The sequence below is a fragment of the Siphateles boraxobius genome, unplaced genomic scaffold, assembly GCF_051911475.1.
Source record: "Siphateles boraxobius isolate OS27281-9 unplaced genomic scaffold, OSU_SipBor_1 25, whole genome shotgun sequence".
Classification (NCBI taxonomy): Eukaryota; Metazoa; Chordata; class Actinopteri; order Cypriniformes; family Leuciscidae; genus Siphateles; species Siphateles boraxobius.
This window is the reverse complement of record NW_027508866.1, coordinates 12,607,100-12,619,478: the sequence shown is the minus strand read 5'-3', so window position 1 is coordinate 12,619,478 and position 12,379 is coordinate 12,607,100. Positions and strand designations below refer to the sequence as shown.

The 12,379-nt window shown below is 36.4% G+C and overlaps 1 protein-coding gene across 3 annotated transcripts in view; it reads right to left on the bottom strand.

The window, feature by feature from the left end:
- The window catches only part of fat3b (FAT atypical cadherin 3b), a 62,781-nt gene that overhangs the window by 24,320 nt on the left and 26,082 nt on the right, over positions 1-12,379 (bottom strand). For all 3 annotated transcript variants that reach the window (XM_077242687.1, XM_077242689.1, XM_077242688.1), the window contains exons 12-20: positions 12,146-12,342; positions 11,832-11,985; positions 10,861-11,094; positions 10,109-10,501; positions 9,234-9,448; positions 8,821-8,958; positions 8,407-8,550; positions 5,152-5,349; positions 1,998-2,275 (exon numbers count right to left, since the gene is read on the bottom strand). In XM_077242687.1, coding sequence (XP_077098802.1) covers positions 1,998-2,275; positions 5,152-5,349; positions 8,407-8,550; positions 8,821-8,958; positions 9,234-9,448; positions 10,109-10,501; positions 10,861-11,094; positions 11,832-11,985; positions 12,146-12,342 — 1,951 coding nt within the window. The remainder of the gene's footprint in view (positions 1-1,997; positions 2,276-5,151; positions 5,350-8,406; positions 8,551-8,820; positions 8,959-9,233; positions 9,449-10,108; positions 10,502-10,860; positions 11,095-11,831; positions 11,986-12,145; positions 12,343-12,379) is intronic.

The window sequence follows — 12,379 nt, the reverse complement described above, 5'->3', positions numbered from 1 at the left end:
TTCTGTACGTGCTTGACTGAGTCTTATTCAGCTAAAAGTATTTAATCGAATACATCTTACCAAAGCTAAACTTCATAAATTGTTTCCAGAAACAGTCGACTACTGTAACAGATGCGCCTTTTCTCCTGCCGATCACACCCATATGTTTTTTAGCTGCCCAAAACTGGCCTCATATTGGGCTTCTTTTTTTGACTTCATGTCTAGAGCTCGGCACGTTTCTCTATCTCCATGCCCTCTAGTCGCCATTTTTGGTGTGTCTCACTCGTCATCCATCACGAGACAGAAAGCAGAGGTTATTGCTTTTGCTTCTCTTATTGCTAGAAGGTGTATTTTGTTGCATTGGAAGTGTCCAACCCCCCCTCCAACTACATCTTGGTTAAAGGATCTGATGTCATCCCTTTCACTTGAAAATTGAAATATTCGACCCGGGGCTCAACTGATAAGTTTTATAAAATATGGAACCCTATTTTAAATCTTTACGACTCTGTATCCTCACTAGATTCTGAATTTTTTATTATTATTATAGTATAATAGCATGTAGAGACTGCCGATATTTTGTAATCCTCTTGGGTGGGGTGGGGGGTGGGGAGGGGTTTGGGGTGGTGGTTCTCTTTCTTTTTTCTTTCCTCATTTAGTTATATGTTGTTAGGGAATGTTAAAAGATAAATGTGCAGACAATGTTTTCTCTTTTATGCTTGTCTCTTTAATGATTTAATGTACAATTTTTTTGTCTTTTTTTTTGTCTGTACAATAAAAACCGGAAAAAAAATAAGAAATTACTAAGAATAAAACTAAAAGTAAACAACAAAAATTTAAATAAAAGTAAATTCAAAATAACAACTATAAAAAACTAAAATAAAACCTAAAATAACGTTGGTTACTGAGTATCATAATAATCAGTAACCAACTTTATTTTAGGTTTTATTTGAGTAGTTTTGCAGTTTCACGAGTACAAAAACATATGTAGAAATATATATTGATAATCCAATAATATTATAATTTTAAATTTATATCAAAATCTGCTAATTAACCCATTTAATGCACTGAAGAAAGAGAGAGATTCAAGCCATTTATTTAATAGGTGTTTTTTTAACTACCAGCACTTTTGATTGGTTTATTTTTTATTAAAACGAAATTTAATTGTTATATACAAGTATATAGAAACTATTCACAATGCCCACAATGCTCAATGAAATTACAAAAAGTGAAATAATAAATATAAAAAAGTGAAATAAACTTTTAAACTCTTTAATGTGAAAATTATCTGTATCAAATTACACAAAAATTGACTGTGCCATAGCAGTCATTTCAACCTCATTCAACAATTTTGAACCAATAAATTTTTCGCCAATAGCTTTCCGAACAGAATTATTGGTAACACTTTACCATAAGGTCTTATTTGTTAACATTAGTTAATGCATTAACTAACACGAACAATATGAGCAATATATTTTTACAGCATGTATTAGCATTTAATATTGATTAATATAAATGTTCAAGTTCATTTTAGTTTACAGTGCATTAACTAATGTTAACAGATACGACTTTTGACCTTAAAAATGTTTTGAAAATGTTAAAAATGGTGAAATAAATGGCTTAAAAATGTTGAGATTAACATTAACTAAGATTTCTAAATGCTGTATAAATATTGTTCTTAATCATGATAACTAATGTTAACAAATGAAACCTTATTGTCAAGTGTTGTACCAAATTATTTTCTTCATTTACAAATCAAGCTGTAATTTTGTGAAATAATGCAACAAGCCTGAAAAGTATTAATAATTAATTAACTGTCTTCATTAATGCTAGCAATAAAGCTTTACGATTTGCATTAGCTAGTCATGTTTGAGGACATGCAGGACTATTTAAACTTTAAAAAAAAAAAACTAATGAGAGTTTATTTTTATATCAAGATAAACAAGGCTACAAGTGCCCATTGTTGAAGAAAAACACACTCGACTTAAGGTTGTTTCAAATTAATGTTGCATTTAATTTACCTTCCAGGCTCCAGGCCATTTAGTGCCACAATCTTTCCGTCCTGTCTGTTGATTTTGAAAAGACTCTTTGTTTGAGGTCTCTGACTGAAAGAAAGAACATCATTCTCGTCTCGGTCTGTGGCATAGATCTTCCCTATAATCCCGCCAGGAAACACATCTGCTGCCATGACAATGTTGATTTCCAGTGGGAAGGCCACAGGTTTGAAGAGGCTGTCTCCGATGACACGCACAAACACAAAGGATGTGGAGGACAGACGAGGCTTCCCAGAGTCACGCACCTTGTTGACAAGGACAAAAACACATTGTACAATTTTAAAGCTTCAAACTAAAGAAATGTATTCAATCCCTTAGAAATGTCACTGCAGCGACATGAGTGTTTCTTTAACTACAGGCACTTTTATGTTTCAGAGGTTGATTTTTCTTTATGATACATGGTTACATTAAAGGGTTAGTTCACCCAAAAATGAAAATGATGTCATTAATGACTCACCCTCATGTTCAGCTTCAGAACACAGTTTAAGATATTTTAGATTTACTCCGAGAGCTTTCAGTCCCTCCATTGAAAATGTATGAACGGTATACTGTCCTTGTCCAGAAAGGAAATAAAGACATCATCAAAGTAGTCCATGTGACATCAGTGGGTTAGTTAGAATGTTTTGAAACATCGGAAATACATTTTGGTCCAAAAATAACCAAAACTACGACTTTATTCAGCATTGTATTTTCTTCCGGTTCTGTTGGGGATCCGCGTTCACGAGTCCGCAGTGACGCTGATGACGTAAGACACTGCTGACCTGTATCTGGTGCGCCTGTGTATTCGGGTTCAAATAAATATGGCTGGGCAAAAAAATGCAAGTCTTCCTCTGTGTGGAAATCCTTAGACATGTTTGTGAAGATTGTTTTGTTTCCAGCGTGCGTCTCCCTCAGACTGTAAACGAAGCTCGGGCGCACCAGACACACGTCAGCTCGTCTTACGTCAGCAGCGTCACTGAACGCGGATCCCCAACAGAGCCGGAAGACAATACAATGCTGAATAAAGTCGTAGTTTTGGTTATTTTTGGACCAAAATGTATTTCCGATGCTTCAAAACATTCTAACTAACCCATTGATGTCACATGGACTACTTTAATGATGTCTTTATTTCCTTTCTGGACAAGGACAGTATACCGTACATACATTTTCAATGGAGGGACAGAAAGCTCTCGGACTAAATCTAAAATATCTTAAACTGTGTTCTGAAGATGAACGGAGGTCTTACGGGCTTGGAGCGACATGAGGGTGAGTCATTAATGACATCATTTCATTTTTGGGTGAACTAACCCTTTAAGATTGTCTAGGTACCTTTTTTAATCAATAATAAAAAAAATGTATATTACAACTACAACAATCTAAACAAAACTATTAACTATTTATTAATAGTTTATTGATAGTAGAAAACTATTTCACTGATATGAAACATACAAGACGTGATATGTGGGGGAAACAAGGTAAAAATCAAGGTAAATATCAATTCTGTGGTAGGCTAAATTCAAGGCTTATTCCTTACAGCACGAATTATTCCAAAAACAAAAAAAGTAGCCTATTAAACCTGATGAAGCTAGGTGCTTTGTTTTATCGAGGTGATGGGGATGTTTACATGTTCACATGGATGATTATCATATGAATAGCTTGCACTTCGTGTACACATATCAGATGTCACATGTTTTGTATCCGAGGCAAGTATTTGCTGAGTTTCGGGTTATTTTTGTGACACGTTTCAGAAAGTTGTTCACAGAGAGAGATGGCAGAAAGCACACCCACTTTGTTTTCTGTATTTTATAAAAGCATTTTGTTGTTATTTTGAGTGTATACAAATAAAAGCAGTTTTGAATGATGTCTTACTCTTATCTGTATGACTAAAAATGTATTTTAAGTTCTTTCCGCTGTTATCAAGAAACAATGCAAGGAATCGCACCGGTGCTCCGCCGACCAGACAAGTGTGTTGTGCTGTAAACGAGATGTATATTGGTAAGAAATATAAGCAACAGTCAAACAGTATGAAGAAACGTTATTGTAACTAATTTGCAGAGCAGTAGGCTACATTAGATGAACTCTTATTTTGCATGGTGGGACAGACAGTACAGGAGACAGGATGTGCTGAAAAGGGGCTTCTCAGGACCGCCCATGCATGCAAAACAAATATTAAGGCATAATCTAATTTTTTTTTTACCCATGAATGAAATCTCTCTTCATTTTAATATTTCCGTTTCTTAAACAAAACGGGGGGAAAAAAATTAAACCATTTCTCTTTTCTCTTTATTTCTTTTTAAGTAGAAAATCAAATTACCAGAAGGTACACAGTTCCTTGTGCAGAAAATATTGTTATTGTGTGTCATTCCTAATAAAATTATAATTTGGTCAAATAATCTAAAAAGTGGTATTGTTTTGTTAAACTATTTATTATTTAGAATATATAAAGTCATTCCAGAAAAGTGTTTAAATTTGTCAAAAGTGCTCATAGTTGAAGAAACACCCACATGTGATTTCAGTAATTCTGAACTCACACTTTTTTCACCATGAAAGTCGCCATGAAATTAAAATTAACAAATCTTTTTTTTTTAATGGAATATTTAAGTACTTATTATAAATGATTTATCTGTGCATATACTGTATACATTTTTTAATTCATGCGCCCTCATAATCTTTAATCAAAATAATTTCCCCTCCCACAGCGACAGCTCTTCTCTGATGATGTTTGATGGCATGAGGGCGGGACAACCTGTCACTCACATGACATCACAGTAATAGCAAACCACAACCAACAAAGAACAAATTCATTTGCTATGTCTACCGAGGTGGGTAATACATCATACACATTGAGGGCGGCGTGTGTGTTTACATCGAATTGCCGTGAAGCAGTTTGTGTTTCTCGCTCGTTCTCGCTTCTCACGAGACTTCCTATTTCCAACTTACCGGGACGTTAGTCCCCATGTTGCAAGGTTGGTTTTCTGCCTGGGAACACTGGGGGGAGAGGGGAAAGTCCCCATTCTCACCAGAACAGGTTATTAAACCATCCAAATGATTTCTAAACGGTTTTATTAAGTTGAAATAGTTGCCGAATGCCCCTTTAATGGACATTTTACTTTTTTGAGCTGTTTTCTGGAGTTGTACTAACCTCTATCTCAAGCGTACACTCCCGAGTTGCATCTGGACCAAACACTCGACTTGTCCGTAATTCTCCATTTTGGTCCAAACTGAAGGCATTGCCCTCATTTCCAGACACGATGCAAAACTCAAAAGGTGCACCATTTCTGGAGGAGTCCTTATCAGAAACTGACAGTGTTAGGATGGTAGTTCCTGCGGGCTTGTTCAACTTGAATGGGAAAAAAAAAAGAACAGAAATAAGGTCTCAATTAAAAAAAGTCCTGAAGTGAATGTGAGTGGTGCTTGACCATACAAAAGTCTTCAAAGCTAATGTGCTGTGGGCGATTGGTACGAGTTTGCAAGTGTGTCTTAGGTAATTGCTAGGTTGTTTACTTCCTAGACCTAGTCAAGAACGCCGACCCTAAAGTTACATAATATTCTATATAGTCCATACATATGGCTCAGATAGCTCCTTTAGTAAGTCAAGGGGATTTCTTAGACACTTTATCATCGTGGAGGTAGATCATAAGATCTCATCAACAAGCCGTACAAATCATTTCCATGGGAAGATGAGTTTTGTGCCAAAATTTAATACTTTATCTAGTTTTTTCTGCCTTCTAACAATATATCCCAAAATTTATGTATTTGCTCTAAAACGGCTCGAAAGGCTGTTTTTTTTTTGTTAGAGGACCCTTCATTTCAACCAAGTAAATGCTAAATGTTAAGAGCATTATATAAAATACAGCAAAAAAAAAATCTTATAAACAATAAAATCGTATTAACAATAAAAGCAAAGAATATTTTTTTATATTTTCCATATATATGAAGCAATATTACAGAACAATATTAGACATAATATAATAGTCATAAACTACAACATTGACCAACATGCTCTACCAATCAAAAGCTTGGGGTCAGTAAGTTTTTTTTGTTATTTTTTAAAGAAATTAATACTTTTATTCAGCAAGGCCACTTTAAATTGATCAAAACTGACAGTAAACACAAATTGTGTTCTTTCTACCTTTCTATTCATCAAAAATCCTGCAAATCTTGTAATGTTTCCACAAAAATATTAAGCATCACAATTTTTTTAACATTGATAATAACCAATCAGCATATTAAAATGATTTCTGAAGGATAATGCGACACTGAAGACTTTTGCCATCACATGAATAAATGACATTTTTAAATATTGTGAAATATTATTACAATTTAAAATAACAATTTTCTATTTTAATATATTACAGTTCTTACTGTATTACTGATCAAATAAATCCAGCCTTGGTGAGAATAAGACACTTCTTTCAAAAGCATTAAAATATCAAACAGACCCCCAACTTTTGAACGTTAGAGTGTATTTTACTAAAACATTTAAATACTTTTTAAATGCCACACAGGGAACAGGAACTGATTTTGTAAACAAATTCTAAAAACTTTTTTTTTTTTTTTGCTACTGAAGTTTAAAAAATTTCCCTCATAGCATGCATGTTGTAACAGCACTAAACAAATCTAATTACACATTCTTAATGGTAAAAAAACAACATTAAAAGTATTGTACAGGGTTTCTACACATTTTCCATTTCAAAATTCCATACTTTTCCAGACTCAAATTTCCAAACCTCTCTGTAGATTTTCAGACCATATTCAAAGTGCCCCATTATGCTTTTTTGAATACTCCCTTTCATGCAATGTGTAATGCAGCTATCTGCAAAGTTATGAAGCTGAAAGAGCACTCGATAAATAAAGTTATTGTTTCTCAAAAGAAAGACTCGACTCTGAACAGCCTAAACGAGTCATCAGGAATTTGAATCCCACTTCTGTGACGGCTACACGTCACTGGGTAACACATTTGCCTAATGCCCACCTTAATGGGCGCTTAGCTTCCGACAAGCACTGTAAGTGGTAGACCAATCACAGCAGACTGGTCCATCTGGCCAATCAGAGCAGAGTAGGCTCGCGACAAGGAGGGTTTTGAGAGGGGGGAGGGTTCTGCGTTTGCGAATCATTAAAAAATCTGGTGATGTGCAATGTATATCATGAGAAAATTAAAGCGTTTTTTTTAGGAGACCCCCAAAGCAAAAATAATGTTTTCAGCCCCCCAAAAAATGGTTTTAAGCCAGTTATTTATATATTTTGCTGTAGTGTCAGTAAACATAGGTCATAGCATATATAAAACTAGAAATGTAATGCTCAAAATGCCCTCGAGAAATTTCCATGCCCTCGAGAAACTATTCACATCATGAAGTTATGTAACAAAGTTTCGGGAGGAGCACGTTAAGGTACTCAACCAATCAGCACAAGAGGAAACCGGTATAACCTCTTTTCATGACAGTTTCATAGCATCCCTCCACCGCCCCATCACCTCTAGGCTGGTTTTCTATCCCAGTCAAAGGGAGGATAAATTACTATATCGCATAAAATACTATATCTGATTTCATGAACATGAACTCGTGAACGCACAGGATTTTTTTGCATGCTTGCGCATTACAATTTCTAGTTTTATATATACTATAACCTATCTCCTTTGTGTGTCCCTGTCATCTTACTATGAAGAAAAAGAGAGCATTCATGCACATGAATTAATAGAAATCTAGGCCTGTTTGCTCAAGATTGGCTTTCCTTAGGGTAGTACGTCTAATATCAAGCCTTAATGTCATATTTATTGCATCCTCTGTGGCGGTGGAGAAACCATGACATGAAATGAGCTGATGGCATAATATTGTCTATGCTAAGTTTAATGCTTTCTCGTGCCCATACGAAAATCTGTATATTTTTTTTATTTTTGCAAAGGTCCTTTTAGAGGCTTTGTAATACAGTGCTAAGAATATCATGAGAAGAAACTCAAAACGTTTATAATGTACCTCAATCATTCAGCTGTGTTCGACAATCACTAAAGAATCACTAAACAGCTGCCATAACACACTTCTTGTATGATACATTTATTTTCATTCAATTCTTTTAAATTCATTAGATTTTCTATTATAGAAAACTAAATAGGGGCAATAGTCTGGAAATGCAAATATTTTTCCATACTCTGCTTTCTTTTTTCCATACTTTTCCAGACCTGGAAATTACTCAAATCTAATTCCATACTTTTCCAAACTGCGTAGGAACCCTGATTGTAAATATAATGTGAATATTCGATAAATCATCCGGTCGTTTGATGAAATCCCTAAGCAACAGTAATAATAGCACTTGCTTTAGCAACAGTCACATGTTGCATATATTGTAGGTATGCGACAATGTCTATTGCTGCAAATAAAAGAGTTAAGACTGTGGCTCACACCTGAATCACAGCTGAAGCATTAGCGGGAGAGAAGATCGGCGGGTTGTCGTTCACATCAGCAATCTCGATATTGACATTCACAGTGGTTGACTTGGCAGGTGACCCGCTGTCAAACGCTTGCACAGACAATGAGTAGCTTGAGACCTTATACAAGTGAGACAGGAGGATAAATGTCAGGCAAAAACAGTTTAGAATGACTCAACTCTTATCAAATGTCTTTTTTAGAAGAACAGGACTGTCCGCTCACCCACAGTCACACAAAAGCCTCAATTTCAATCCTACATTTGCCTAATTAAAGACTTTACGGCTGATTTAAATATAATTGGTCGAAATCATGCAATGTCTCAGGAGAGTGTCTCGAAGAGATGTCAGGATTCATTAGCCAAAGTACCCGAGCTCATTCCAAGGACTAACCGTCTCTCTGTCCAGTGCCTTGTTAACTTTCAGAAGCCCAGTGACAGGGTCGATCCAAAACTGGTTGTCACGGTCCCCTTTCAGAATGGAATAAGTTATTCGCCCATTGATCTGACTGTCCAGGTCCTCAGCGAACAGCTGCACATAACAAACAGATAACAAGCCCATATATTCTAGCATATTCCAGAGAGGCCAAAAATCCCTGAATTTATACGGATCATGAAGCAAATTACACCCTTTTACAATAAATTATATTACAGCTCAAGTACACAGTACAAATGAATAACTAGCGTAATTCATTAAGGGGATGTATGCGGGTAATAAGCTTAATTATATGCTAGCTGTGAAATTGAAATTATGTCTGCGGCTAATTAAATGCCAATGAAGTGGCTCAACTAATGAGAGAACTTTACCCTCGTGACGGTCTCTCCGATGGCTACGTCCTCGCTGATCAGAACATTGTAAATGTCCTCGCTGAAAGAAGGCGAGTTGTCATTGACGTCCAGTAGCTCTATGGTCACTATGGTCCTGGCCCTCAAGGGAGGCGATCCGCCATCAAAGGCCTCGACATTTAGGAAAAAGTCCTTGCAGAGCTCATAGTCAAGATCGTCCACCACAGAAATGATGCCTGAAATCATACGAGATATGAGTCAGAGCAAAGACAATTAATTGATATGCATATGATAGGCACCACATTTACAAAACTTTCAATACAAAGGCTGCTTTGGATGCAAGAAAAGCCAGAACGTTTAGCTCACACACAATAGCCAAAAGAAACACTGTACTTCCTTGCGCCTTTAAGAGCTTAAATTCTCTTAAAGTGCAGGTTTAAACTAAAGCACATTATTCTTTTGTCAAAACTGAATGGATGGGAAGTGATACAACTATAAAAATGTTGTTATAATTTCAGGGTTTCCACTGACTGCCTACATCTTTTAAGAGACAAAGAACGCTCTCAGTAACTGTTCCCATGTTTTCTGCATGTTAAGCACGATTATTAGAATTTTGTGGAGCATTCAAAGCTAATTTTCCCAATCGCTGCACTTATATTGTGCTGTTTTAAAAGGCACAGTTTGTCAAATCATAATGTCCTGGTTAGAGTCAATAGACTTTCTTACATTTCTCTAAATGATTCGTGAAGAAAGGAAATATAAATGACCTGACAATAAGCCTTTGTCTGCGTTAGTTACAAGTAAGCTTTGAAAGAAATCTAACAAAAAACTGCAAAACAATTTCAAACCAGAAATAATTATTTTATGTGCAGAAAACATCCGTCTCCCCGCCTTGCCTGTTGAATCATCAATGGAAAACTTTCCCAGCTCATTTCCAGACAAGAATCTAAAGTAGATTTCTGCATTCACTCCAATATCACCACTCGTGGCAAAGACGCGCAGCACTTCTGTTCCTACAGTAACATCTTCAGGCACTGTGGCCGCGTAATCTTGCTTTTGAAACACAGGTGGATTGTCGTTCACGTCCAGAACCACGATGGTGAGGTCCACCTGGGTGGAAAGCGAGCCATCGGCCCCTGCTCGGTCAGTAGCCTTGATCGTGATCGAATACAAGTCTTGCCCCTCTCTGTCCAGAGACTTTTCCAGGATCACCACACCAGAGGATGGGTCAGTGGAGAACATACCATCAGCAGAGTCAACGAGAGTGTACACAATCTTCCTGTTCAGACCTGGGAGAAGGCATAAAAAAAAACCCATCAAACATGCAATGATGATGTTTCCCTCTAGAGATTAATGTTTTATGATCCTAAAAAGGATAATTTGTTAAATATAAGGGCTTGCAATGTGATATGCTGTACCTCATCTAAAACCATTTTTAAACACTATTTTTTTATTTGTTTATTATTATGAGAGTTTTATGAGCTTATGTTTTTAGTTTTCAAAATCAAACCGCAGAACTATTTAAAATAAAATGGTGAAGGCAAAAGGGGTTGAAATGGTTTGGAAAAAAGAGATGGTGATCAGTCACAAGACCACTTATAAATTCATATAAAGTTGAACCTAAATGTTACACGTGTGAAATACACACCTTCATCTGGATCATTAGCCTGAAGGCGTGTGATCATGGCCTTGGGCGCCGCGCTCTCATATACACTCGCCATGAACTGTGTGAAGGCAAATGATGGTGCATTATCATTAACGTCCAAAATGGTCAGAGAAATTTCAGAGCGACAGAAAAGCCCTCCTCCGTCTGTAGCCTGCGCTACAAACTTATAGCCTGCTGTTCTCTCCCGGTCCAACAGAGAGGCCGTCTTCAGTTCACCTGGCCCAAAAATAGAGAGACATAAGAAAAGTGCAAAGCCTCACAGGATGGATTTCAGAACCATGGGCCAGAGTTACAATAAGTAAAAACTTAAGTGAGATGAATAAAAGATACTGTAAATTATGGATGACGGTGCTAAATATTTTTGTGTCTCATAAATGTCTAATTCAATCAAGCCTAATGACGTCAATGAAGTAATTACTAAATCAATGCTGTCTATCTAAAAATGCTTTAAACTTCCCAGTAAATCTGGGATAGCAGGCAAAATTGTATTGTAACTAATTACTTAAAATAATCTAAAGACTGGAATGCAGTTCACAACTTTAAAAATCTGAACAGTTTTTTTAAAACAATAAGCATCATACACTTGCCGAATTTGAAAATGTTTACAGAAAACAAACGGGCAGTATCCACTAAATGACACAGGATCACACACTACCAGACTTCGAACACAAATCTTGCATAAACATGCACATTGTTGCTAAGAGACGAAAATGTCAAACATGTTTGATATCATCAGACTGGAAGGAATCATAGTCTGAGGCAAAAAAAAAAGACTTTTTGTGAAACCTGTCAACTCCGACTGCACAAAATCTGCAGACATGATCTGACTTCATGCATCTAGGGTTGACTCCTCCAGAGCAAATCAGGGCAAAAATCATGTAGTGTATTCAAGCCTTAAGACACTTGAATTAAAAGTGCACAAGCAAATGTGAAAGAAGTTTGAACAGAAATACCAGTATTTGCATCCATGTAAAAATCTTCAACTCCAATGCCAAACAGAGAGTACTGAACTTCTGCATTGACACCAGTGTCCAAGTCTGTTGCTCCAATTGTCAGAATAACAGTATTAATAGCCACATCTTCTGGAAACGAGGCCTCATATTGAGCCTAAAAAATAATGATGAAAAACTATTAAAACTGTGTATTCAATTCATACAAAATACATTTGTGTAAAAAGACTTCATTTACATCAGTATGCAGGCATTAAACATGCTAGTTGTTAACTTGGGCTGTATGAGATTACAAATGCCATATCAATTGCTCAGACCTGATTGCAGATGGGGCTGTTGTCATTGGCATCCATGACAGTGACCTCTACGCCTATGCGGGTTACAAACAGGCCGTCACTGGCTGTAATATTGAGCAGGTATTGATCCTGCTCCTCTCTGTCCAAAGGCTGTTTCACGAAGACCTTCCACTCCCCCTGAACAGGAGCCAGCCCAAACACCCCCTTGGGGTTTCCTCCTGAGTCAAAAAGAATGACCACAGAATTGAGATAAAT